Source organism: Capronia epimyces (assembly GCF_000585565.1).
Source record: "Capronia epimyces CBS 606.96 chromosome Unknown aczIQ-supercont1.4, whole genome shotgun sequence".
Taxonomy (NCBI): Eukaryota; Fungi; Ascomycota; class Eurotiomycetes; order Chaetothyriales; family Herpotrichiellaceae; genus Capronia; species Capronia epimyces.
The window spans coordinates 2260107-2286941 of record NW_006912907.1 but is presented as its reverse complement, the minus strand read 5'-3'; the positions used below and the strand labels follow the sequence as shown (position 1 = coordinate 2286941).

The 26835-nt window shown below is 53.5% G+C and overlaps 10 protein-coding genes across 10 annotated transcripts; 5 read left to right on the top strand and 5 right to left on the bottom strand.

Moving 5' to 3' along the window:
* Nucleotides 1-681: 681 nt before the first annotated feature.
* Nucleotides 682-3089, bottom strand: A1O3_05453 (uncharacterized protein; the record flags this gene model as incomplete). Its single annotated transcript, XM_007735576.1, has 3 exons — nucleotides 682-732; nucleotides 783-2848; nucleotides 2906-3089. 3 exons carry the CDS (start codon nucleotides 3087-3089, stop codon nucleotides 682-684), a joined length of 2301 nt encoding a protein of 766 aa, XP_007733766.1.
* A 617-nt stretch (nucleotides 3090-3706) lies between these two features.
* On the bottom strand, nucleotides 3707-4126 carry A1O3_05452 (uncharacterized protein; the record flags this gene model as incomplete). Its single annotated transcript, XM_007735575.1, has 4 exons — nucleotides 3707-3735; nucleotides 3799-3883; nucleotides 3955-3999; nucleotides 4070-4126. Coding segments are annotated over 4 exons (216 nt in total), but the record flags the coding sequence as incomplete, so codon positions are not given.
* Nucleotides 4127-4737: 611 nt separating this feature from the next.
* Nucleotides 4738-5868, top strand: A1O3_05451 (uncharacterized protein; the record flags this gene model as incomplete). Its single annotated transcript, XM_007735574.1, has 2 exons — nucleotides 4738-5354; nucleotides 5517-5868. 2 exons carry the CDS (start codon nucleotides 4738-4740, stop codon nucleotides 5866-5868), a joined length of 969 nt encoding a protein of 322 aa, XP_007733764.1.
* A 97-nt stretch (nucleotides 5869-5965) lies between these two features.
* On the bottom strand, nucleotides 5966-8007 carry A1O3_05450 (uncharacterized protein; the record flags this gene model as incomplete). Its single annotated transcript, XM_007735573.1, has 5 exons — nucleotides 5966-6441; nucleotides 6588-7521; nucleotides 7614-7632; nucleotides 7727-7790; nucleotides 7905-8007. The coding sequence occupies 5 exons, from the start codon at nucleotides 8005-8007 to the stop codon at nucleotides 5966-5968; spliced, it is 1596 nt and encodes a 531-aa protein (XP_007733763.1).
* A 1305-nt stretch (nucleotides 8008-9312) lies between these two features.
* On the bottom strand, nucleotides 9313-9988 carry A1O3_05449 (uncharacterized protein; the record flags this gene model as incomplete). Its single annotated transcript, XM_007735572.1, has 2 exons — nucleotides 9313-9765; nucleotides 9827-9988. The coding sequence occupies 2 exons, from the start codon at nucleotides 9986-9988 to the stop codon at nucleotides 9313-9315; spliced, it is 615 nt and encodes a 204-aa protein (XP_007733762.1).
* A 3017-nt stretch (nucleotides 9989-13005) lies between these two features.
* On the bottom strand, nucleotides 13006-15292 carry A1O3_05448 (uncharacterized protein; the record flags this gene model as incomplete). The annotated part of the gene is made up of 2 exons (XM_007735571.1): nucleotides 13006-15239; nucleotides 15265-15292. The coding sequence occupies 2 exons, from the start codon at nucleotides 15290-15292 to the stop codon at nucleotides 13006-13008; spliced, it is 2262 nt and encodes a 753-aa protein (XP_007733761.1).
* A 1186-nt stretch (nucleotides 15293-16478) lies between these two features.
* On the top strand, nucleotides 16479-17542 carry A1O3_05447 (DNA-directed RNA polymerase II subunit RPB3; the record flags this gene model as incomplete). Its single annotated transcript, XM_007735570.1, has 2 exons — nucleotides 16479-16562; nucleotides 16616-17542. The coding sequence occupies 2 exons, from the start codon at nucleotides 16479-16481 to the stop codon at nucleotides 17540-17542; spliced, it is 1011 nt and encodes a 336-aa protein (XP_007733760.1).
* Nucleotides 17543-18525: 983 nt separating this feature from the next.
* On the top strand, nucleotides 18526-21040 carry A1O3_05446 (transketolase; the record flags this gene model as incomplete). The annotated part of the gene is made up of 7 exons (XM_007735569.1): nucleotides 18526-18579; nucleotides 18638-18686; nucleotides 18738-18831; nucleotides 19033-19117; nucleotides 19169-19463; nucleotides 19514-20870; nucleotides 20902-21040. 7 exons carry the CDS (start codon nucleotides 18526-18528, stop codon nucleotides 21038-21040), a joined length of 2073 nt encoding a protein of 690 aa, XP_007733759.1.
* A 679-nt stretch (nucleotides 21041-21719) lies between these two features.
* Nucleotides 21720-22798, top strand: A1O3_05445 (uncharacterized protein; the record flags this gene model as incomplete). The annotated part of the gene is made up of 6 exons (XM_007735568.1): nucleotides 21720-21929; nucleotides 22018-22107; nucleotides 22157-22170; nucleotides 22236-22529; nucleotides 22590-22725; nucleotides 22784-22798. 6 exons carry the CDS (start codon nucleotides 21720-21722, stop codon nucleotides 22796-22798), a joined length of 759 nt encoding a protein of 252 aa, XP_007733758.1.
* Nucleotides 22799-23769: 971 nt separating this feature from the next.
* On the top strand, nucleotides 23770-26142 carry A1O3_05444 (uncharacterized protein; the record flags this gene model as incomplete). The annotated part of the gene is made up of 2 exons (XM_007735567.1): nucleotides 23770-25937; nucleotides 25989-26142. 2 exons carry the CDS (start codon nucleotides 23770-23772, stop codon nucleotides 26140-26142), a joined length of 2322 nt encoding a protein of 773 aa, XP_007733757.1.
* Nucleotides 26143-26835: the final 693 nt, after the last annotated feature.

Genomic DNA, 26835 nt, shown 5'->3' with positions numbered 1-26835 from the left:
AGGCGGCCCCCAGGCCCTTATCATCGAGAACAAGGAACTCTTCAACCCAAGCATGCTTTTGAGACAGACAATCCAACCCTACCTCTGAGATAGACAATCTTTATCATCGAGCACAAGGAACTCTTCAACCTTACTTTTGAGACAATCCTTGGGGCGATGGCGAAAAGGTTGGCAAGCCAAGGCAAGGAATGAGATCGAAGTCAATCAGTCATCACGCAATGGTTCCCTACATTATGTATCCACGATAAATTACATTGATTCAAACGGTCATGGTCATGGTCTTGAAAGGGATGCATTACATGTACATGTACATGTGGAAGATGCGATGCGACGTGGCATCATAGCCTAGCCTAGCCTAGCCGTGGTGGTCTATTGTTGAGGCGCAACGGGCGCGAGAGAATATCCGTGCCCTTTCCACTACCATTTCCACTACCATTTCCATTCGTCTAGGATCGGATCGCATGTCTTTGCAGCCCAAGCCGTGAGGTATCAAGGCCCAAATCGCACTTGGCTATCTCTCTGACGTTTTCGATACTACCGATTAGCCACAGTGTGGTCTTGTGATACTGCCATTTAGCCAGTGTGGTCTTGTCGATGAGCAATAGACGTGCATGGATCGCCGTGCCCATGTATTGTCCGCGCATTAAAATCGCATATCTGGCCACACCGCATTGGACCCGATCATGATGCAAATCCCAAAGACGGCGACACAAAGTTCCCAAGCTCATGTTCCTAGGGACAAAAATCAGCAACCACATTGCAATAGCAATCAGGGACCCTACCTTGATGTAATCACTTCCTTTCTCCAGATACTCGGCACGGGTGACAGTCGCAGCTTCACGGCTCGGGGTGTCTGGGTTGTTCCACCAACTAGCTGCTCCCCTCCACGCGTCAAAGATGGGATTGCTTGCCTTGCGGACATTGATGGGGAAGGCATCCGGCATGGCTGCAGTGAGCTCTCTTTGGAGTCGTTCCTCGAACGTGGTAAACATGGTATTTCCACCGGTCAGAAACACGTCCTTCAAGAGCGCCTTCTGTTGGTTGGGATCGGAAAACCGTCCCATGACGATGCCCTCAATCACCTCAACCAGACCGGCCTGGTCGACTCCAGCAATTGCGGGTTGGAAGACGACCTCGGGTACCCGTATCCGTTCGACATTCAGGTGGATCTGATTCGCTTCCCGCTGGCTTTCCGGATCAGCAGGTCTTGCGCCGCGCAGGAATGCGTGTAACACGCTCTTCGTCCAGTCGTTCTGTGCTTCAATCGTATCCTTCTCCGAGAACTCGGGGTCAAATTGAAGAAGCTCGCTCTCAACAGCTTTCAGCACCGTCAATGGATCATCCTCAGGCTCATCGTCGTCGCTCGCAGGTTCCGTGGCCACGGTCCGATACACTCCCCAGTCGTCGTCGTTGGCCCCGAAATCATCGTCATATTCTCCTCCACCTCTACGCTTCCGCTTGGGCCCATCAGCAGCCAAGTTGGCCAATGTCTTCATTCGCATCTGCGAAGCCATGCCTTTGCGGTTTCCAGAGTCCGCCTTCTGCCTTGCTTGCTCCTTGATTTTCGCGAGAAGTTGGTCCCGCTGTTGCCGACGACCCTGGAGCCATACATCAAAACGCGTCTCTCGCATCTCAATGTCCCGTCTTTCTTCTTCTGCAGCTCGCGCCCTTTCACGCTCCTTCTCGGCTTTGGCTCGGATTCTGGCTTCCACTCCGGACTTCATCAACCTCTGATGCCTCTTCTCTTTGAGTCCGTCCTCGTCCAGTTGGTCATCCGGTGTGTCGAGCAAGGGAAATTTGTTCAACTGTTCTTCGAGCTTCTCTTCCTCTTCCGGAGCACCAAGATCTTTATTCCTCGACTTCTGGATTGATTTGTCCAGATCTCTGATCACTCGTTCAAGGGCGGCTTCATCCTTGAACTCTTCATCGTCGAGAATTCGGCGTTGCTCTTTTTTGGTGGGGGCTTCTAGGTAGGACTGGTGCAAATGCTGATAGTATTCCAATTCCTGCTCCTTTCTGATCAGCCTCTCCAAGCGCATCTTTGCAGCTTGTTCTTGAAGACGTCGGCCGGACTCTTTCTTCCGTTCCGCGATCCTGGCCAGCTCTTCGGCGGATTTTTCCACCACGACTTGTTCGGTGTAAGGGTATTGAATGATAATGTCACGCTCCTCCTCGAGGCCTGACCAGTCCAGGTAGGTCGAGACTTCGGATACATAGTCCTTTGATAGGTAGCAGTATTGCTTGATGTAGGTCTCCATCTGCTCTGTGGTCATCTTCCCGGGGAACGTCGGGTACTTCAGACGCAGGAGCTTCAGCAGGAAATCTTGAGACTGGGAGCCTCCCCAATTCAGGCGCGTACATGACTGCATCTGCGGCTTTCGATCCAAGACCGGAATGACATGTGTTGAAGTGTGGGAAGAGGACACAATGAGTCCAGACTGGCCTTTGTTGTATCGATAGGAAAAGAGGCTGTCGATGCCAGTGGTGACACTCGGGACGCGGTAACACTCAAAAAGCATCTCGTTCATCATCCTCCGGCTATGACCCAAGTTTGCGACGGTTTCGGTAATGACCAATGGCCGGTCCACGCTGCCATCGTTATCCACCCCGAGTTTGAGAAAGAGGTAATCATAGATGCCCTCCATGATGTCCCAGTTGGTCGGAATGCTGGTGTTCTGCTCAAAGGCAGTTCTGATCTGGCCACGGGTCGTCGCATCAGCATAGGCATCGTACCCAACGAACGCGCAGTATTTGTTGTATTTGCGGTCTTTGTACTTGGCCACGATCGGAGGGACGAGGAGGTGGGGGTTCTTCTCGAAAGAAAATCCAGCTTTGATGGTATGGGCACCTGCGGGATTTTCTCGTCAGCCCGTGTCCGTCGGACGGTTAGGTAGGTGTCTTTTACCATTGTCAATGATGATGGCGCTCTCACTCGGAGTAGCAGCGCTCTGTCGGTAGCCCTCCGGCTGCGGAGGCTGCCATCCCTTGAAAGGAAAATCGGGCGCAGGATAGATTCGTGGTGCGCCGCCTGGGGGAGGCGTAGAAAACCGACGTTCGTTCACGATGGGAGAGATAGATGTGATTGTCATGGTGTCTGCTGCATCCTTGGATGCACGGCCGCGTCGTGTATCATCGCAACAGCACTTGATGAACTTTGACGCGCAACTATAAAGTGAACGCGGGATCTGGGGAAGGAAATCTTGTCGCCCAATCTGGCGGATGGCGCCGCCGCTTTGGGGGCTAAGGCTGCCAGGCCAGATAATCTAACACCGGCAAACCTTCCATGAAAGCCCAAGCACGATGTTCTCTACAACAGCGTGGCTAGCTACACAAGCATACGACACTGTACGGATACATGATCTCTTTCAAGTGGGCAGAAGGACCCAGCTTGCAGGAGGATACAGCACGTTTCCCTGTCCGTAAAGCCACTATTAAACATTGCAGAATCCTCCACACTGCCAGACAATGCTCATGGTCCTATCACCAGCGTCAAAGCCTCCTTGGGCTTAGTAGGGGAAGAGCCCTAGGTAAGAGGAGGGTAGGAAGACGAGTGCCTCCATCCACTGCACTGACTGGGCGTTCGCTCAGCACCATGGAACCTGGCTTTTCTCGGGCGGACTCGTTCCTTGGGAGGGTAGCGGTACAGCAGCCCAGGCCCATAGCGCAGCATGGCGGTCATGGAGACATCTGGACATCTATATTCATCTCAGATCGGATCCTTGAGATTCTCCGTTGCTGGGCCCATGTCAGCCTTGCACGAGGATCAGGTCTCCGCGGTAGACCAGTCCAGTCACTCACCCTCCAAGTGGAAGAGCGCATTGGACTGGTAATTCTTGAACATCTGCGCGACGAGTTCGACATTCATGTTCTGGACATTGACCTCCTGCGACGCATCGCGACTTTAGTATTGTCTTCGACAGTGGCACTGAGGGCACCTCTTGAGGTCACCTATACCTGCAAATTCCTGTTCATCATCGCCACAGCCTCATTCAGTTTTTCCTGTTCCTGTCTGTCAACACCAGCACCAAAAGCCAACACGCTTGGGATGTGTCGGGCAGAATGAGCGTACGATGTTTGTAATGATGCGGGAGAGCAATAGGCTCTGCTGTTGTTCGTGAGGGCTCTCCTAGTCAGGCGAATTCGAATTAGTATTTGGGCCATAAACAGCAATCATGCGATGCGGTTACCATGTTCAAACCCCTTGGTGTCTCCGTATACCAGCAGGTTGCGCAACATTCGAACGGCTGTCCAGACTCTGACGCTGAGCGGAATCGACTCGAAGATGCGGCGATTACAGTAGTAGTAAATAGTAGGACCAAGACCGCGTTCGCGTTGCGGGGAGAATCTCATGCCGCTTTAGCTAACAGAAGCACCCCTGCTGAATCGGGATCGCACTGGCAGGCCAGAGGTCGGTGCTGCTTTAGCCGACGTAACAACTACAATGCAGTGGCCTGCAGTGTGACATGTTCGGTCTGTCCACCTTGCTGAATGGCTAAATGATGTACTCTGTACGGCAGTACGGAGTAGAGAATGATGCAATCAGGGCTACGGTAGAGGGGATGTCGGAATATCAGTAATCCGTGTTAGTAAAGTGCCCTTGCAGTAAGAAGACTTTGGGGTCTACAGAAAACGCTACTACATAGTATGACCATATTACCTCCCCCCGTGGGCGGCCGCCTTTCAGTTCTCAACGAGTCTATTCAACGATCACCATCTGATCCCTGACAGTCAATTAAAATGTCGTCCGCTCCCGCATGCAAGAAGCTTCTCATCTTTGGCGCCACCGGTCTGGTCGGGAGCCGCATCACCAGGGAGATAGTTCGGAACAAAAGCCAGTTCGAGCGGATTGCCATCTTCACGTCTCGCACGACGGTTGAAAGCGCCACGAAATCCGAGCAGATCGCCAGTCTCCAGAAGGAGGGCGTCGGCGTCATCGTCGGCGACGTGACGAGCGCGGGCGACGTGGCGAGAGCGTATTCCGGCATCGACACGGTCATCTCGTGCCTGGGCCGGAATGCACTTGAACATCAGATCGAGCTTGTGCGGCTCGCCAACGAAAGCCCGTCTGTGCACCGATTCTTCCCGTCCGAATACGGCACCGACATCGAGTATGGCCCGTCGTCGGCGCATGAGATCCCGCACCAGAAGAAGCTCAAGGTCAGAGCCGCTCTCCGGGCCTGCGATCGCCTCGACCATACTTACGTGGTCACCGGCCCGTATGCGGACGGAGACCCCGGCCTCTATTTCAGCGCCAATGCGTCCGGCAAGCAGGCCGGCAGTTTCGACGTCAAGAATAAGGAGGCCGTGCTGCTGGGCGATGGGAATCTCAGAATCAGTTTCACCACCATGCACGAGTAAGTTCGATTGCAGGTCGACCGGTCCCAAACTAAACACGAAGCTCAATTGAGCGCTGGCTGATTGACCATTGGCTATTGACTGCTGATTCTGATATTGATATTGATATTGATACTGATACTGAGACTGAGACTGATACCGATACTGACACTTTACAATAGTGTGGGTAAGCTAGTGGTGCTTGCCGCCCTGCACGCAGATTCCAGCCGCAACAAGGCCCTGCGGGTCAATTCGTTCACCGTGACCGACTCGGACATCCTCCACGAATTCGAGAGGCAGACCGGCGGTCAAGCGTGGAAGGTGTCATACACGAGCCTGGACGAGTTGAGAAGGCTGGAGAGGGAAGCTTTGGATGCCGGCAAACCCTATGCGGTCCTCTTCACGTTGAGGAGAATCTGGGCAGAGGGGGGCACCTTGTACGACAAGCGGGACAACCATCTCATCGACGCCGAGCATGTCGTCGACACCTTGGCAGATGCAGTGGCGGAAGCCATCAAGGTTCAGACGAGCTAAGTGGGTAAACCAGCAAGCTGTATGTGTATGTTAACATGGTTGTGACCCATACATAGCACTACCTTTGGAATTACAGTCATCACTACTAGTCCTAGCCCTAGCCTTCGAAAGAGGAGAAGACATCTCGCTTTGCCACTTCATATTCCCGGATGATGGTGTCTCGTCTCTGTTCGGATCGAACCTGAACGTCCAAGGCAAAGGGCTTCGCGCAGACGAGGAAACCCTCACTGTAGCCGGTGGTGGGATGCGTGTCAGGCTCGACGATGTTGCCATGCTCGTCCTTGCCCGGGGCAAAGTCGAACGCCCAAAGCAGTTTCGCGATGCCGAGGAACAGATTGCGTTCGGCGAGGTGAATCCCTGGACACAGGCGTCTGCCCGAGCCGTAGCCGTAGTGGTCTCTGTCGTCGGGATTGCTGGCTTGGGCCAGTTCAGAGGCGAGTGCTGTGATACCTTTGTAGTGGTCTGGGTCAAAGGTGTCGGGATTGGGAAAGCGTCGCTCGTCATGATGCATGCCCCAGGCGTTGATGAAGATGGTGGAGCCCTTTGGGATCTTGAACCCATCGATCCAGTCCTCTACATAGTACAAAGCGTCTCATGTCAGCCAGGCTTCCTCACTCGTTGCACCATTCGGATACCAGATCGAATCGACCACACTGGTCCGATCTCCTGAGGAGAAAGCAGGCAGCAAGCACAACGACCACGGCGAGCATGTCACTTACCTTCATCCACCGCATGTGGGAACGCCAGTGGCACCACCGGTCTCCAGCGCATCGTCTCCTTCACCGTGGCGGCGACATAAGGCAGACTGGCATAGTCGGACCAAAGCGGCGACCGGTCCTCACCCATGACGCTGTCAATCTCCTTCTGGGCCTTGCGCATCACCTCGGGCCACTTGGCAAATGCCTGCATGGCGGCGATAATGATGCTGGAACTGGTGTCGCTCGCGCCTTCCATCATGGTTCCACCGAGGAAGCACAGCTGATTGCGGGTCAACTCGAGTTTGTCCTTTTGATCGAGCACTCGGTCCATGAAGCTGTATTTGGGGCCCACTGCCGCTCGCCGCTTCTCCAGACCAGCCAGCATGTCGCCGTACAGGGCATTCATGGCCTTCCCCACGTTTTTGGCGCGGGATCGCCAGTTTCCAAACACCGCCTCGGGCACGTAGTGCAGGGCCGGAAAGATATCGACCGGGGGGGTGTTGCCCGGCTCCATGACCACTGACCAGTTCTCCATCAACTCGTACAGGCGCTTCATGTGTTCGGTGTCGATGTCCGGGCTGCGCACACCCCAGATGGTCCCGCAGGCGATGCTGTTGGTGTACCGCTTGGGATGCCACATGTGCTGACCTGGTCGGAGGACAAAGTCGTACAGCAGCTGGCTCGCCTCGGCCTGCTGCAATGGCAGGTGATCTTTCATGACAATGCTCTCCATGAAGTGCTGATGGATTACCTTGCGGTACCGCTGCCAGGTCTTCCCATAGTGGGCGATCAGGACGTGGTCGCCGCCGGTGATGAGGTTATGTGAGACGTAGCTGTGCGGGCGATTGCTGTAAATTGCGGATTTCTTGTCCACCAGTTGTTTGACCAGTTTTCGGTCGGTCAGCACAATCGCAGTTCCAGAGCCGATTTTCAGAGAGAAGATTCCACCATATGTCTATTGACAGGTTACTCCGGGACTCTGGTAGGACTTGGGATCGATTGAATGAGAAGGAGGGGAGATGAAGATGCCTCGAGCGGAGTCTATACCTTAGCCCACTCTGTGAACCTGTTTGTGGGGGAAATCAGAATCAGTTTGATGTCGCCGACGAACGTCTTGAAATGGAACTGACTGATACCGTAACGTGTGTCGTGTGACTTACTTCAAATACGATCCCTTTATCGGAATCTGATGAATATTTCCAAGGACCGGTAGAGTGGGTGGACCTGGCCCAAGGTCAAGGCCCCAGCAGTCAGCATCTTCATTTTCATCTTAACATGTCTCACCTGTTCTCTCTCTACACTTGTTGTATTGTTGTTGCACGGATTGATCAGACATACCTGGGGGCAGACCCTTCTCTCGTCTTCCGACGAACACAAAGCCATAGACGAGAAAGGCGAAGACGAGGCCGCCGAGAAGAGGAAGGAGGGTTGTCAACGCCATTACTAATGGAAGGGATGAATGCGGTGTGAACGTGAACGTGAACGGTCCCGAGTACACGACCGTGCCGTGGATTTTGGGTCTCCATACTTTATATATCCATCATCTCGACTGAGGGGAAGCGAAGATGGCCATACCCCCGAAGACAGACCGAATATTGTCCTGCAATCAACATCCTCGCCATCAAGATCGGTTGCGACTTTTCTTACTTTTGTCCCGCAAGGAGAGAGAGGTTCCCCACGAAATGAGACTGTCGCGGGGAGATTCCGGAGGTCCCACCTGGGACCTGGGGCTTAAGCTTAGGACTCAAGCTTAGGCTCAGGCTTCGACGAAGCGAGGCAGACTTGAGAGATCAGGAAGAGCAAGAGGGAGTCAAAGGTTGTATATATACCTTGTAGTCCGCCTCATCAAACAGGAGGTTGAGGTTAAGGTCAAGACGTTTCACCTACCAACAAAGAGCCAAACAGGGTGGCTCACAGTCAGTGTTGCTGGACAGGGGCTCAGCCGCCACCTCGCCTATGGAGACTTACACTTCGTCCATGCGACACAGGCCGATCACAGTCGGGTCAAAGAGTGGATATCGACCTGTGAGGAAAATCATAGGTCTTGCAACGAACAATTCATGAAAAGTCTGGCCTGTTTGGATATTCTGAAGGATCCCTCAATATCCTGGGAATGCCATGGGACCCGTCAGCTGGGCCGGTCTACCTCAGTATATATATTCGCCGTATCTCTGCCACTGGTAAACGAAGGCGGTGGATTGTACGACACGGTATACAGCTACAGCATTAAAAATATCAGGTAGCACCTGGTACCCTACCTCATGGTTTTGCTCACTGATACATAATACGATCCTCCAGCGTGAACTCGACGGTGGCAATCTTTCATGACCGCGAACCGGATTGGTAGGCGGTACATATCTGTCCGATTGATGTCATCGTGTCAACCAGGTTCCTGGGAGGTCGATTTGCACACCTTGCAGGATTCCACGCCTGCTGTGGTGTGGTGTGGTGTGGTGTTCGTGTTGTTACGAGGTAGCACGATCCCGGCCGTAGGATTTCTTCACCTGGGCCATGCCTCAGAAGCTGTACTCTAGCCACGCGTGACCGTGAAGGTGAAGCGCTTTCCCCGCACTCGAACCCCTTCTTAAGCCCATCTCCAAAGCCTGTACACTCATGGCGGGAAGCAGCATAGTCATACTCCGTGGAAGAGAAATGCCGCTCTATGAAACTCCAGTTTGCCAGAACGCCAGAACACCACACTCTGACATTGTGCGTGAAATACAGATCAAGTCAACACCCTGAGCACTCAACGAGCTCCCGCAGATGGTTGAGACAGGATGGCAGCTCCTTGCAGTGCTGCTTGTGAGGGCGTCATTTCAGCGGACCCTGTCCGAGGTCGTTTTGTAGCCGGGGGATCAGAATAGGCTGGCTCAGGGTAGGCACTGGCACGGTGAGGATCGTGATGTAGGCCTTCCTGAGCCTGAGCCTGTGCCACCGCACCCAGTTCCGATAATCGGGGGAGTGAGCCTGGCGGTTGAGGAAGCCCGGCCTTGCCCGGTTGCAGGCCATCGACATTGCTGGGCGGAGGAGGGACCTCGCCCTGAGACTCCAGGAGTCGGGATTGAAGATTGATGACGTAGTCTCGAAGTTGGTAGTTTTCGGCTTGCACGACCTTGAAGTTTTCGCTCAAGGCCTGGTAGTCTCGCACCTGTTCCTCGAGCTTCTTGATGTAGCCCTCTTTTCGTTGTCGAAAGGCTCGCTGATGGTGGGGCGATCGAGGTCAGCCGCGGCGGTCAAGACATTGAGGAGAAGCAACATACCTGCGCCGCTCGGTTCTGAGCAGCTCTCTTGCTGGTGCTCAGTTCCCGTTTTCCGTATCCTTTGCGACCATCGGGCGTGGTGTCGGCACCGTCGCTCTCTGCGCTACCGGTGACGGCGTCGTTGTGGATCAGGTCGCTGGGAGAACTAGGCTGCTGTGGCATTGTCTCTAGGGAGTCCGAGATAGCCGACGATTGTGCTGGCGGAGGATAGTGTTGCTCGCGTAGAACTATTGAATGCTTAGGAAGGGGCCATGGAGAGAGCAGCTGAGTAATAGAAGTCATGGTGGTATTGGGGAGGTGGTGATGTATGTCAAGGAAAGTTGGTGTCAAGCTACCGTGACGGCCAGGAGACGATACCGGCCACCGGGTCAAACACCAATGTCCAACAAGCAGACAAGGCCGGGGCGGAAAGGAGAGCGTGTGGAAAGGGACGGTATATGTACAATGTACAGCACGGATGTGGGAAGGACCGCGGATCAAGGGGTGGGTACAATGGGACGTAGGTACATAACGAAGGATGCAATGTGCAGGGAACAGTAAGAACCGTAGTGCGACTGATGGGGGTGCTGATCCGGCCCTCGTGGTATTTGTGCTAATCGGGTTGTTTGGGAACAAGCGCGGGGGCAGGATCGGCAGTAGAAGATGTAGAAGGCACAGGACAGGAGGTCCAAGGATGCAGGAGAGGCGGAGGGGGGTAGTATTGGTGGTGGTGGTGGTGGGTTGGACAAGGGAGGTGGACAGGGTTAGGGTGGTGAGGTAGGCTTGTGGGTCGAGGGATTACTATACGTACGCTGCTCGACTTTGACTTGATCCTATTACTCAAACGGGTCAGAAAGGTTCGCGGCGGGAAGATGCATACAGCAGGCAAGAGACAGAGATGCAGATGGAGATGGAGCCAGGCATCGCTGCTAAGCCGGGCAATGGCCTCAAGTGGGCTCAGCGGTACGTAAGATGGAGGAGGAAGAGTGAGTCTGAGTAAGGACCAGGGTGGCCCGCTGTGCTTACCTGAGCCGTTGACGAAGGAGAGCTAGCCGTGCGAGGAGCCAGGGCCGGTTGCATGATGGTCGAGTGAGGCAGGCTGGCGATTGGGCGCGGTCGCGGTGGTCTGCGTCTGCGTCTGCGTCTGCAGCGAGAGGCAAGCTCGGTCGGTCGAGGGGAGAGGTACGAGGTACGGGGCAGGATCAGTGGGCGGCGACGACGACGGCGGTGACGGTGAGATGATAAAGGTATAGGTAGGTCAACAACTGGCGGCGGCAGTGGAGTGTCGAATGATTAATCAGTTTGATTTGCTTCCATGCATTGACGCGAGGCGAGGCGAGGGCTGCATAAAAAGACAAGCCAGCCAACCAGCCAGTCCGGCGACAGAGCGACAGAGGACTTGTCAGTTGATAGTTGAGAGTTGATCCTTTGATCTGGATACTGGTCTGGTGTGGCGTCAAGGTCGACAGTCGACACGCTAACAGACCAGGACAGGAGGATGTGATGAGTAAGAAGGATAGACAGCTGGATGCCCGGAAAGAAGACAAATAAATCAGTCAGCAATCAATCACCCATCAAATAATATTGATGTGAAGAGGAACTGAACTGGCAGGAAAAGGGAAGCAGCGGAAGCCGGCGGCGGTGGCGGCGGCGGATGATTAGCAATTCCTTACATAATAACACGCCAGAGGCCGCCCCTGCCTTCCAGTCAAGCTCCCAGTCTCCCAGTCACTTGCCGTCAGAGTGATGTGATTGCCCGGCCAGGGCCCACTTGGCGCACTGGAACCAATCATGCCTCGTTCTGTCCCACGCCGCGTCATGTGGTCCCCATATTTATTGCTAGGCAACCATGCCTGATCCGAGCACCGCCAACTTCAAATTCACTTTGCTCCGACGCCGAGGTCCTAGTCCGCTTCAGGCTCCGCAGCCGAGTTGAGTGAAACGGTCCCGGGCGCAGGCAGCCCAGTCACCACACACATCACCGGTGAGATTGATGAATGTACCGACCGATACAGTAGTAGTACAGGCTGCGCAGACTATCATGCATACAGGCCACACCAGGTATCTACGACGTACATGTACCTGCTACCTACCGAGAACTCTCTATCCGTACATTGAGTTGAGATGGTCGACTGGATCTCTTCCTCCAATCGTGCATCGCTTATCACATATTCCTTTCCCAAATTCGCCCTTCAGACCTCCCCTTCCACCCCTCCAAGACCCAGCCAGGCCTGCTGCTGTTTTCTGACTGCTCCGTCTCGACCCGCCTGCGGACGCCTTCATCACTGCATCAGGTACCTGGTACTAGCTACAGCACCTCACCTCTCGTTCGGAATATCGTAATCCAATCTCACAACACGGTCGCCCTCCTTCCCACTGTCATCTTTTCCGTCTCTAAACTCCGCAAGGTCGTCTACTTCTTTCTCGCGCCACCGCCACCCTCACCCGCCCCTTTGACCCTTAGCCTTGATATCGGATGCGGCGGATATAACCCACGCCGTGAAAAGTCCGACAGCCTTATTGCCCCCATAGGCGTTTGCGGCGGATTACATCCAGGTATGGTCACGGGTCACATTGGGCAGGTTTCTTCCGTATAGCGAGTATTGTCTGCTTCGATCAGCTATTTTCTAGCCCCTAAATGACTCACTTGAACAAGGGGTAATGCTGAATTGCTAGGGAGACTGGGGCCGGACGTTTCCCGGCTTACACTTCATCCTTGCGGTTGGAACGCTGTCACGGTACCTACAACTACTGCGATAGTGATAATCTCGTCCATCGTGAAGTACCATGGCAAAGTTCAAAGATGGCGGCCCTCCTTGGTTAGGGCCATTGAAAAAAGACGGACAGTTTCATGGTTGCATTTTTCCACAGCGCGTCGCTGGCATTAGACTCTTGCCAATTATGTTTTGGCTCTCACAAAGACCGGCGAGCATCTTAGACAATATCTGCTGTCCTCCTCGCTGTCTGTCTGTTGGTCTTTTCATGGTCTCGTTACAAGGATCTCTCCAGACCTTGAAAAGTCACGAAACTCCACATTCCCATAATCATATCATTACGCCCACCTCTACCAGTCTCTTTTCGCATCTCATGTGACCGATTGCTCGTTCGTGGATTCCTCCCTCATCGACTCGACACCATCCTGTCTCATCAGCTTGCGAGATTGCCCTAGTCCAAGCCAATGTCCTTTTCATTGGGGTCAGCTACATCAACTGGTGACCCAAAACGCTGACGAAATAGGCATACACAAACACCGCCGTGGCAGTCGAAGGCCGGGTATCTCTAAACATGGGGAAAGAAAAGAAAGCATTGTTGGCTTTTGTGGTCGACGACGCCGCATTACTCGTCTTACCGGAACCTCCACTGCTCGTTGACGTCGGAGGCACACCACTGGCGGTATAGACGCCTGTAGGGAGACCAGACGAGGTAGTTGGTCCTGCTGTTGCGGATGTTTCACTGCTCGCGCTATCAGTCTTGCCGCCCTTGGTGCTATGAGTGCTCAGAGACGATGACGTTCCGGGTATAGTTGTGCTTTCGGGCGCTGGTGCGCTGGTGACCATGCTGGCCGGAGCTGTTCCTGGTAGACCCGCCATGGTCACTACACTCGGGTCAGGCGACTGCCAGTCCGACTGCTCATCGTAGAGGATGCCGTTGATGATGACCCCGGCCTTGTTGGCAAGCATGTTCTTCTGGTCTGTGTTGCATGATGCCTCCACGGCGCGCAAAAAGCACGTGGGTTCAGCGGCCGGAGGTGCCGAGTTTTGATGTGTGGAATTATCATCGCCAAAGGACGTGTACGTCGATAAGTCGACGTGACTGCCCATGCTGATGTCGGTGCCCTGGATGATGCGCGAAAAGACTGTGAAGGCCGTCTCTGGCTGATAGGCAGGAACCAAGTGGCCGGCATCGTAGATCCGGCTGAAGCTGAGGTTCCCATACTGCCGAACAACGCCGCCAACGTATGAGCTGTTGGCCACGATCGGTGCATATCCAGCCGAATACCAAGGTAGATAGGAGGGGCCAGCGAGACCGGCGATTGCGAAAGACACGGCTTCGCCTCCAAGCCAATTGCAGATATAGTCTCTATCCCCATAGATCAAAGCGACTCTAACGCCAGCATTCAGCAGCTCCACTAGATCCGGGATCATGCCATCGCGTGCGTAGTCGCCAGTGGTGTTGAAGGCCTTGAAGACAGCCATTGAATCTTGCGTGTAGTTCACGGGGACGCCAAGGGCCTGTTGGACAGACCGCTGGTTGAGGTAATCTAGGTAAAGCGAGCTGGGGAACGGGTCCAGCAAGTTCTGAGAAATGTCGTAGATTGAACGTCCCGATTGGGTGTATGGTCCGACGACATATGTCTGACAATATAGTTGCGCCTGGGAGCATGCGTCGTTCACCACCTCAACATTTCCGTTCCCCAGAGGATCGAGTGCCGCCTCTTGCGCTCTACAGGCTGCAGTCAGCTGCTGGCAGCCGTCTGCATTGTTGTAAGCGCTCAAAGCGTTTAACTGTTGGAGTTGTGATATTGCCTCAATCCCATATGTGTTTTCGTAGGCAAATTTCGGATGGTACGGAGCCTGGGTCAAAAGGTCGATCCAGCCATTGATGATCCCGAGCGATATGAGATTCACGTCGATCGTACGGTTGGAAAAATCGACATCGGTAGCACGGCGTTCATTTTGAGCTTGAAAGAATGATCCCACCGCAGGCCCATACCTGCCACCAAAGCTTTCGGTAAACAGATGGATCTCTGCAGTGGGTTGAGTATCTTGCGTACGAAGGGCAGTGTTGTATTGAGGAAAAGAGGTCAAGAATGTCTGCAAGAAATGCCATATCGACTGGGCCGCGATTTGTGACGTGTTTGCTGTAAAAGACGGATTTTCCGAAGCGAATGTGCCATTGAGGAAGCTATAGTCCGGTTGTGTGATGGGCACATCTGTTGGGGGCATGATAATTGACTCGTCTAATAGGTTGAGAGATGCGTTCGTGGGAGTGTCGTAGGAGAATCCCACCTGAACAGGCTGATCAATGAAGACAATGTTGCTGCTGCGATCCCACCCCCAGTCCCGTGCTATGGTTCCTAATCGACCTTCGGAGATCTCGATAACTTGACAAGGCCCTAACTCCTGGAATAGGCCAACCATGCTGCTCGAACCTGGACCTCCATTGATGAAGATGGTTAAAGGGGACGACTCTGGAAGTTGTCTCGCCTCGATGAACCAAAAGAAAGCATTGATGGTATAATTCCCCTGACTGGGCTGCAGAACGTTTGGCGGCAACGTAATGTAGCCAGTGAATTGCTTTTGAGTTGCGAAAACTGTTGTACAAGTACCGATGGGAACGCTTTGGTAGCTGATTGTGACATTGGGATCGACGGGAGAGAGGATTGTTATCCGAGTCTCATCGGCAACGGGTGGAGGGAATTGCGCCAGAGTACCTGACACGATGGATAAGAGGCCAACGAGAAGATACTCCCTCCATTTCGTCCATGAGGGCGTACGCTTGTTCAAGATTTAGTTAACGACACACGCTACCGCAGACTGTGTTCGTACCATGTTACATTGATTGACCTTCTCATGAAATGCTGGTATTCACACCTTCGCTCGACGACTTCCGAGCATGTTCAACCGGAGAACTCCTCCAGTGTAATGTGAAGAAAGCCCGGTTTAGACAGTCAGGGTGAGCCTAGGATCAAGCCGATCCTTGGGCGTGGTCGATGGTACAACAGGGAATGCTGGCCTCTAGGCAAGAAGGGAATATGTGTTGTGGTTGCGGTCCTTGTCGCTATTGAGTGAGACCGAAGGATTTCAGGGCGGCTTCGCATAGACTCGCCGGAGCGGAGGAGTGGGTGGACTAGGTAGGAAAGAAACCTTGGGGTTCCCGCACCTAAAATGGTGTAATCGTGCGGAGAATCAAACGAGTGTGTGCGACCCTAGAGACACCTAGAGCGACAGCGAAAGAATGCCAACGAAATACTCCGTACAGGCAACAGAGAATAGGAACCCGATCGAACTCCGGCATGGACTTTTTGGCGGAGGCACGCCAACAGGGATTCCAACTATTACATGTACTCGAGTAAAGCCGGGGTTATCTCCGTTCCTACTAGTATAGCTGTTTTCTGGGGTTGGACCATTGCCCAACCGAGTAGCTCGATCACCATTCAGGTACCGAACCTTATCATCTAGACGGGCTCTACCTCGCAAACGCCGTCTCTTCTTCTTGATGGTTAGGAGATTGGTAACGGTCTGCGATTTCTTTTACGCGTCTATAGAGTGGCTGCAACAAGAAATTGGCACCACAATTAGATTGATCAACGGCCCTTTCGCGCCCTGCTCGTCAGTCAACAGGACCAAGGAGATGCATCCTGAAGAGCCCACATAGATAAGATAAACGGAGTAGGTATTACTCCCAAAGTTATAGAGATTGCATTCACTCAGGCCCAGCCTTACCCTCAAGGCTATAGACAATCACGTGAGGAGAATGCCAAGCCCTAGTTTTTGCGGCAACTCAGGCTTGAGATGGGCCCCAACTCGAAGTCGATGCAAGAACCCTCAGTTCACTCACCTGTATAACAATCCCGGGTCGTATTCTTCCTCTTTACAATTCTGTAACCTTATCAGGCGCCACTCTCACTTGCTTGGTGTCTCCCTGTTGAGCGAGAGGAGAGTGGGCAGTCATGGCTTACAATGGCTACACTGGCTTTGGTGAAGATGTTATGGATGGCGTCGAGACATCGGGACCCAAGGTGACAGTGAGAGATGTGAGCTTCTCTGCTTTCATTCTGTTTGTCAGTACGCCCGCTAATTAGAACAGGTCGAGCAAGACCGCTGTGACTTTGTCTTGCAATCATGCTCCCTTGCTCTCGCGAACTCCCTGCGTCGCGCCATTCTGGCCGAAATCCCTACCGTCGCTGTCGATCTCGTCGACATAATTACAAACTCCTCCGTCCTCCCTGACGAATATCTCGCGCATCGGCTTGCATTAATCCCCCTCGTGAGCAAAGGGGTCGGAGAAAATCTTAATTATACGAGAGATTGCGATCGGTGTGATGATCACTGCGAATACTGCTCGGTTGTGTTGCGCCTCCATGCACGGTGTACAAGACCTGGTACGATGATGGTATATGCTCGCGATATGACCGTTGCCGACCCTCGTCAGGACGGTATTGGCATGCCAGTGATCCGTGATGTCAACGGCACCGGCCCTTTGATTGCAAAGCTGAGACAGGGTCAAGAGATTCATCTGGAATGCATCGCAAAGAAGGGCATTGCGAAAGAACACGCAAAGTGGGCCCCAACGGCAGCAGTCGGCTTCGAATATGACCCAAACAACAAATTGCGACACGTTGATTACTGGTACGAAACCGATGCGAAGGACGAGTGGCCAGTTGACGAGCGCAATGCTACCTGGGAGGGTGACGAGACGGCAGCCGATGCCGCGTTTGATCCTGATGCGGTGCCGAGCGCCTTCTTTTTCGATGTGGAAGGTGTTGGTACGCTCGAACCCGACGATATCGTGCGTGGCGGGATCGAGGTCATTCAAAAGAAGCTGGCCGAGACCATCAAAGTGCTGGGAGGTGCTGAGGCAGCCGGAGTGGACGCAATGAACGGCTTACAAAGCCCCGATGCTTACGAACCTGCTCCTGCAGACGGAGGGTATGGTTCGTATGGTGCACTCAGGGGCGGGACAACTCCCTACGGCACGACTCCTTACGGCGCTGGTGGCTATGGTTCTTACTAGGCGACGTTTTCCTCTCATGAAAATAAAACTCAAATAGCGAGGCGTTGGATGGACAGGACTCGGCACGGAAAGGGTTTGACGGCTCAAAAGCAGCCCAGGGAGGCGACATATTTTTTCATTTGACGATTCAGAATCGCCATATGATCTAAGGCAGATAGACCAATCCCTACAGCGTCGATTCTAGACAGAATCGAGGTTGGCAAAAATTTGCTGCCATTCTCAACCATGGCCGGGGCTGATTTGTTTCGAGAGATGGACTGACGAAGCCTAGTACGATAACAAAATGCTACAAAGGTTTCATCCTTCCACTGCCTACTTGGTATGGATAGTCAGGAAGTACCCAGCGATGGAACCCTTCGTCCGCAGTACAGCCAGAGATTGGACCCCGGCCGTTTAAAGTCCACTTCGCTCGAGCCCCAGCTGGAACGGGTAAATGGGGAGGGCTCTCCGGACTGGACTCTGGATACCGCACCTAGTCAGCAAATGTGTGGGCAGACTGCTTCCGTAATCGATGCACGGGTGCAGGCTTAAGATAATACATAAACAGGGTCGGGACAGGAACTCTGATTGACTGCTCTGCCCGTTCGCATTGCCAGCAAGATTCTGTGTGTGCTCTTTTCCTGGTCAATCTGCAGCGTCTCGAGATTCGCCGCCATATTTCCCTCTTGAAACCATCTCCTGACTTTGTGTCTGAAACGGTAAGCCGAAGGAGGAAGACGGCGCAAGCAGCCGAGCCTACGGGGACACATTCTTCCGCCAGTGAGAGAGCGTCTCGCAGGGTCGGTGACTTCAGAAGCTTGCTCAAGTTGCCCCGCCAAACGTCAGGCTTATTAGCCGCAATTCGAGCTGCCCCCCCAAGGTCGTTCAACAAACAGCCCAGGCTCGGACGGTAAATTTTCTCAACAGCCTGCTTGCCTTCCAGATCTTCTTGTTATCTTCCTCCACCCTCTCTCCATCCACAACTATCGTCGCAACTAGCAAACATGGGCTACACGGATCTCGATTGGAAGGCCATCAACACCGTCCGGCTGCTGGCGGTAAGATTTTTACCCCTCCATCAGGTCATGATGTGTCGACTGACTGCTCCTCGTCTAGGTCGATGCCACTCTCAAGGCGAACAGCGGCCATCCGGGAGCTCCCATGGGTGAGTAACTACTGATTCATCCTCGCGATGCGTCTAACAAGGGTCATATAGGGCTTGCTCCTGTCTCGCATGTCCTGTTCAACAAATTCATGACCTTCAATCCGAAAAACCCCGACTTCATCAACCGCGATCGATTTGTTCTATCGTGAGTAACTCCAATGCTCCCTGCCCGTCACCACACCTTCGGAAGAGATTGGGCCTTCCACAGATATGAAACATCCCATTTGGCGGTAGTCCGTCCTCTCCGCCGGACTAGGATTGCGTGCCGGGAGAGGGGTCTTCACATACCACTTCTTCTACATCGAGGCTGCGATTGTTTCGGACATCCCTTCCTAACTTGATCCAGGAACGGACATGGTTGCATGCTTCAATATGCCCTCCTCCACCTGTTCGGCTATGGCGTCTCGCTGGACGATCTCAAAAACTTCCGAGTAAGTCCTAGACCGATCCAGCCATGATCGTCTTAGTCTAACTCCTCGTAGCAACTCGACAGCATTACTCCGGGCCATCCTGAGGCTCACGACACACCCGGAATCGAGGTGACTACCGGACCTTTGGGCCAAGGTTTTTCCAATGCAGTTGGTTTGGCCATTGCCCAAGCCCACACCGGAGCCGTCTTCAACAAGCCAGGGTATGAGCTTATTAATAACTACACCTACACAATCTTCGGCGATGGCTGCGCCATGGAGGGTATTGCGAGCGAAGCTGCTTCCACTGCTGGACATTTGCAGCTGGGAAATTTGATTGCCATCTACGATGACAATCACATTTCCATCGGTAAGTAGTCGAGTCCAAGTATCGCAGCCTAGAAAGACTAACAAGTCTAGATGGCGACACCAAATGCGCCTTCACCGAGGATGTCTCAAAGAGATTTGAGGCCTATGGCTGGCATGTGCAGCACGTTGCAGATGGTGACCACGACCTCGAGGGCATTGAAGCTGCCATCGCCAAGGCCAAAGAAGTCAAGGACAAGCCATCCATGATCAAGGTGACAACCACCATTGGCTTTGGTTCCAAGCTTCAAGGCACTGGCGGTGTGCACGGCAACCCTCTCAAGGCCGACGATGCCAAGCAAGTCAAGGCCAAGTTTGGTTTCAACCCTGAAGAGTCGTTCGTTGTGCCACAGGAAGTCTACGATCTTTATAACAAGCATGCTGCCGAGGGTGCCGCTGCCGAGCAAGCCTGGAACGACCTTTTCAAGAAGTACAGCAGCGAGTACAAGGATTTGGCTGCTGACTTGACCCGTCGTATCTCCAAGAAACTTCCCGAAGGCTGGGAGAAGAAGTTGCCCGTGTACAAGCCATCCGATCCCGCGGTTGCTTCACGAAAGCTTTCTGAGAAGGTGCTGGAGGATATCCACGAGGCCATTCCTGAGCTCTTGTCCGGCTCTGCCGATTTGACCGGGAGCAACAATACTCGATGGAAGAACGCCGTTGATTTCCAGCCCCCGTCCCTCGGCATTGGCGACTGGTCTGGACGCTACCTCCGATACGGTGTTCGAGAACACGCGATGGCGGCTATCATGAACGGCATCTCCGCCTATGGCACTCTGATCCCGGCTGGAGGCACTTTCTTGAACTTTGTGTCATACGCCGCGGGTGCCGTCCGTCTCTCATCCCTTTCGCACCAGCGAGTTATCTACGTCGCCACCCACGACTCGATTGGTCTTGGTGAGGACGGTCCCACCCATCAACCGATTGAGACTTTGGTTCATTTCCGAGCCCTTCCCAATATGATGGTCTGGCGACCTGCCGATGGCAACGAGACCTCTGCGGCGTATTACATGGCACTCACATCCACCGGCACGCCCTCCATCCTGGCCTTGACCCGACAAAACTTGCCTCAACTCGAGAACTCGACGATAGAGAAGGCAATCAAGGGTGGTTATGTTGCGTACGAGGTGGACAATGCTGATATCACCTTGGTGTCTACGGGATCAGAAGTTTCGCTTTGCATCGAGACTGTCAAGGTGCTGAAGGATCAACATGGCATCACTGCACGAGTTGTCTCAATGCCGTGCACGGAGGTCTTTGATGCTCAGCCCAAGGAATATCAGCTCCAAGTCCTCCCCGATGGCATTCCAGCCTTGTCTGTCGAGGTCATGTCTACACTCGGTTGGGAGAAGTACTCTCACGAGCAATTCGGCCTCAACCGCTTTGGTGCTTCCGGCCCGTACAAGGAGGTGTACAAGGCAAGTTTTCCCCGCTCCTCGAAGACTCGTGCTCACTAACACTTGGCAGAAATTCGAGTTCACTACTGAGGGCATTGCCAAGCGTGCGATCGCCACAGTCGACTTCTACAAGGGCCTCAAGCCTCGCTCACCGGTTAATCGTGCCTTCCAACAACTCATCTAAGTCTTCAGGCACTTACGGAGAGCTGCACATTGTGGGCCAATGACGAACGAAACACAGACCGCTACCCGGGAATTGGGCATGACTGATGGGGCGATGGCCAATGCTAAAGGGCAGGACCCCGGATTTAAGCTAGTTTTCACCAAATAGACGAATGCAAGGGACATACACATCACTGAGCACTAGACATGGGGACAGTAGTCGTGACATTGACTCGAATATCATACAGCTTCGGCCCTGGAGGGGTTTCTCATTCGCGAATGGAAACCAGATCGGTCTTCTCCATGAACAACTAAAAAGTGAAGGTCTTCGCGAGCCAGCACAGGGCTAAGGGGCCTCTAAGCCCTGCCTACGAAAAGGAGCCCCTAGCCCCTCTAGCCGAAGCGTTGACCGGGCCCCATGCCTAGTTTCCACAGTTTTCGGCATTCTGCAGCCGCTGGCGATAGCATGCAGGAACAGGTCCTCGAAAGTCTCATAGAGTTAGTTAGTTGATCCTATGTTGTTGATTGAATTGATGCGTTTGTCGCTTGTTGTGCGCCAGTTGCAGTTCCACGAGCGCCCCGCAGTCTTTATCTAGTACTCCGTAGCCACATCACAATTGACTTTTCACTCTCTCTTCTGCGGACGCAGCGGCTTCGCTATTTCAAGATCAAAGGAGAGAATCGGCGGACGATTGGTGACAATGGCACCATCCACATGGCTCGTCGTCGGAGCTTCTCGAGGTATCGGACTCGAGTTCGTTCGTCAATTGCTGGAGCAGGGCAACCAGGTCATTGCAGCAGTGCGCAGCCCAGAGGCGGCCAACCAGGTTTGGCAATTGTCTGCGCAGCAGACGAGACCAGCCGCTTGTTTGATAGAACAGTGCGACGTCACTGACGAAGCAAGCATTGATGTGAGTGGATCGGCCACCTGAAGCTACGAGACCATTAAGGACACCGATCCAAGCATTTGATTCATCGGGATTTCTGATTCGTGGGCAGGCATTTGTGGACCGAATGAGAGCTGTTGTCGGCAAAGGGATGAAAATTGATAACATCGTATTGAACGCTGGTGTCCTGAAATACCCCAATGTACGAGAATCTCCTCTTCCATGAGACTTGAAGGCTAATGGAGACCTAGCGAGCGACCGAGATGTACGGGAGAGGAACCCCGACCTGAGACGGCCCAGCGATGAGTGCTGATGTTCGACGTGCCACAGATCATTCAGCGATTTTGCCCTGCATTTGCACACCAACACGATCGGGCCCATCATCGTAGCACAGAAACTGCTCAATATCAGCACGGCCGATCCGCCCTCGAAAATCATCTTCATTTCCTCCGACTCGGGATCAACGGCGGATTTCCGTGACCACGAGGATGGATTTGGCGCATACGGTGCGAGCAAAGCTGCCCTGAATCAAATGCTCAGACACATGGCTGCCGAATTGAAAAGGAAAGGGGGAAAGTGGCAAGATGTATGCATCTTAGCCATGCATCCCGGAGAAGTGCAGACGTGAGTGACTCCTGCCAAAAATGAAGAACCTGTTTGCTGACCTCGCTCTCCTCTTCTCAGGGATATGGCCAATATCAATGTGGACTGGGAGGTTGAAGGCGTCATCAAGCCCGAGGAGAGCGTCAAGAAGATGTTGAAGGTGATTGCCGAGAAAGACAAGACTCACAGCGGCACTTTCTGGCGTTGGGATGGTCGAGTAAGTGCTATTGTGCGTTTACCGTTCGCGACTCGCATCCTGACCCTTCGCTACTTAGGAACATCCCTGGTGAGCGTTCATACATGATGGCGGAGTGGCTGCAAGCCGAAGATATACCCGTCTCTCTTCCTCGGTCAGGCCCAGGAGGCACGAAGGTGTAGATTTACCTCTGATCAGTTCAGGTAGAAGAAAAGGTGACTAATGCGCAGGCACGGGAACCGCATGTCGATAGGGGCCGGGGCTGGGGTGGTGACGGAGGGCCTAAGATCGACGACCACAGCGATATTGAGGCGGTCAGTTGATGCCACAGCGACAGCGACAGCGACATAGACATTCCAAGCCTGCCACTAACTAGCAGGCTCACCAGCTGCCGTGGGATATGGAGTCAAGAATATAGACGGGGCATGACTCGAGGGTGAAAGTGCAGGCGGAAGTCTTTGTAGGCCGCCCCCTCGCTGTTTTCGCCGGTCGGTCGCGCTTACTCGGACCGGCATAGCGCGTCCAATCCAAATTCTTTGATTGCCTGACTTTTTTGGTCTTCGAAATCACCGCCTCCCTCTTGCTACCACCACCGCATCGACACACCTCAGCTTCAATCTTCTCTTTTGCATCTTCTGCCAGTTTGTCCTGCAGTCGATTGCTATCCTGCCCCGCCCCTGCCGAAAACACTCGTGCCCTGAAAAAAACGTGAAAAAACCAATCTCAAACCCTTGGGTCGTGCCGTAAGTCGTCCGTCCCACGCCTGCGCATCCTTTTTCACGAAAACCCCGTGCTGTTGGAATCGCCGACTGACTGGACCCTAGTGTTCTCGACTTCTATTCACCTATCTTTTACCCAGTACCTTGTCCTCATCGCGCACCATTCCTGTCAGTACCTACCTCTTTTTGGTCGATCCTGAAAGAAAACCATCACACACAAAGGTGAGTCTGGCTCCTTGTTAGGCTTCAGAAGGCGAACAAAGGATTCCGCACGCGGCTGCCTAGGCAGATTTCCATCTTCATTCCATCCTCGATCTCGACGGTGACTGACATATCCGCAGCAAACATGTCTGCAGCCGACGTGTCTACTACTCCTTCGGCCACTGGCCAAAACGGTGCCTCGGAGGCACCCAGCCAGAACGGCACCACTGCGATCAACACCAACGTTGCGCAGTCTGAAGGCCCCAACGACAATGATGCTGCAACTCCTTACTCTGCCACTACGAACAATGCAGCGCACTCTGCCTCCCTCTATGTCGGGGAGCTGGACCCCTCCGTCACCGAGGCAATGCTCTTCGAGTTGTTCTCGTCCATCGGTCAAGTCGCTTCCATCCGCGTTTGTCGCGATGCCGTCACTCGTCGCTCCCTCGGTTACGCCTATGTCAACTACAACAACACCGCCGATGGAGAGAGAGCCTTGGAAGATTTGAACTATACCAGTATCAAGGGCCGTCCATGCCGTATCATGTGGTCTCAGCGTGATCCCGCGCTCCGCAAGACTGGACAAGGTAATGTCTTCATCAAGAATTTGGATGCGGCCATCGACAACAAAGCGCTCCACGACACTTTCACCCAGTTCGGCAACATCCTCAGCTGCAAGGTCGCCCAGGATGAGCTTGGAAACTCCAAAGGTTATGGCTTCGTCCATTACGAAACTGCTGAGGCGGCCAACTCAGCCATTAAGTCTGTCAACGGCATGTTGTTGAACGACAAAAAGGTCTTTGTCGGTCACCACATTGCCAAGCGAGATCGTCAGAGTAAGCTTGAAGAGATAAAGGCCAATTTCACCAACGTCTACATCAAGAACATCGACGAGTCAGTAACTGACGATGAATTCACCAAGCTTTTTGAGCCATATGGCGACGTTGTGTCTGCCACGATTACTCGCGACGAGAATGGCAAGAGCCGTGGCTTTGGTTTCGTCAACTATGCTAGTCACGAGTCGGCATCCCGGGCTGTTGATGAGCTCAACGATAAGGACTTCCACGGCAAGAACCTGTACGTCGGACGTGCCCAGAAGAAGCACGAGCGTGAAGAAGAGCTCCGCAAGCAGTATGAGGCTGCCCGCATGGAGAAAGCTTCCAAATACCAGGGTGTCAATCTCTACATCAAGAACTTGACCGATGATGTCGACGACGACAAGCTTCGTGATCTCTTCAGTGGTTATGGTACCATCACCTCGGCCAAGGTCATGCGTGACGCAGTTGAGCGCACCGCCTCTCCTGCGGATGACAAAGACAAGGAGAACAAGAAGGAAGAGCAAGCCGAGGGTGGTGCAGAGGAACCGACCGAATCAGAAGAGAAGGAAGACGCGAAAGACGACTCGAAGGAAGCAAAGAAAGAAAACACCAAGAGGCTCTTGGGCAAGAGCAAGGGTTTCGGTTTCGTCTGCTTTAGCAACCCCGACGAAGCTTCCAAGGCTGTCTCGGAAATGAATCAGAAAATGATCAACGGCAAGCCTCTCTATGTTGCCCTCGCCCAGCGCAAGGATGTTCGCAGAAACCAACTTGAGGCTAGTATCCAAGCACGGAACACCCTTCGCCAGCAGCAACAAGCGGCTGCCGCCGGTCTGCCTCAAGGTTACCTCCAGCCGGCTGTCTTCTACGGTCCAGGGCAACAATTCCTCCCCCCTGGCGCTCAGCGTGGTATCCCGTTTGCCGGTCAACCTGGCATGGTTATTCCAGGTATGCAAGGCGGTCGCGGACAATTCCCAGGAGGATTCCCACAACAAGGACGTGGCATCCCTCAAGGTCAACAGCTTCCTCCCAACTTTGGCCTGCCCGGACAGATGCCGTTCATGCAGAACCCTGCTCTTGTCAATGGCATGTACAATAACCCTCAAGCGTTGGCTCAGATGCAAGGTCAGATGGGCCGTGGCGCAGGCGGACGTGGCCAGATGCAAGGCATGCAGGGTATACCTCCCAACCTGCAGGGCATGGGTGGAATGCGTGGTGGACCAAACTTCCCACAAGGTGGACGAGGTGGCATTCAGAACCTGCCAGGTGGGCAAGGTGTTGGACGTCTACCCCCACAAGGACGCGGACAGCCCCTTCCTAGCCGAGAGGAAGTCAACCCACCAAGCGGCCTCAACAATCTGGCATCGCTGTCTCCGAGCCAACAGAAACAGGTGCTCGGCGAAGCCATCTACCCCAAGATCCAACAGATCCAACCAGAACTTGCAGGCAAGATCACTGGTATGCTTTTGGAAATGGACAACTCTGAACTTGTCACATTGTGAGTTTTGCCCTGTTCCCATGATTTGCACCTTCGCTAACATCTTCACAGGGTCGACGATGACGCTGCTCTCCGGTCCAAGGTCGATGAGGCTCTCCGGGTCTACGATGACTACATGAAGAGTCGAAGTGGTGAAAGCGGCCCCAACGGTACGAAAGAGGAGGAAGCGTCCAAGGCTGAGGGCGCCGAAGCCACCGCCGCCTAAGATGTTGATCTCTGGTTCACTCGTTCAACTCTTTCACCAGAACATTTCTCCCAAATTGCATGATCATTGTATTCAACTTGGGCGCCATGCCTTTTACTCAAAAGTTTTGATATGCAACATGAACCGAGTCCACCACCAATTGGACTCGGGCCATGGGGCTGGGGCTCGATGGGACTGGAGTGGCTGGCGAACGGCGTCTTTCCTTGAGCTGTAACTCGATTGCCTTTTGTGGCTGGCTGGTGGCTCGGTGATTATGGAGCTGGGTTTTTCGTGTATCATAGACTGGAGATATGCTTTTCTCAGCCGGGCCTTCTATGCAGTTAGGCGGGTATGGTAGCTGCGGTATTGTCCCGAGATTCGGATTCTACATTAGGTATCAACCAACCCTCGAGATACTGCCAGTAGGTCGCCGTCTGCGTGTCCGCCAACCTGCATTAGATAGAGTCCTCTAATACAACCAAGTACTCTACGAATATTTAGCTGTGCTGTGCCTTGTTTTGGATCTCTTTTGGATTTCTTTTTCCCCGGCCTTACTATTATTGTGTTGGTGCAACTCGTCGGAGCACGAGCCGCTGCGTAAACTGGCAAGAGGGTAGGTAGGTAGAGACATTGAAGAACCAGCGTTTGTCTGTATCTGTGTGTGTATCTGTGTGTGTATCTGTGTGTGTATCTGTGTGTGTATCTGTGTGTGTA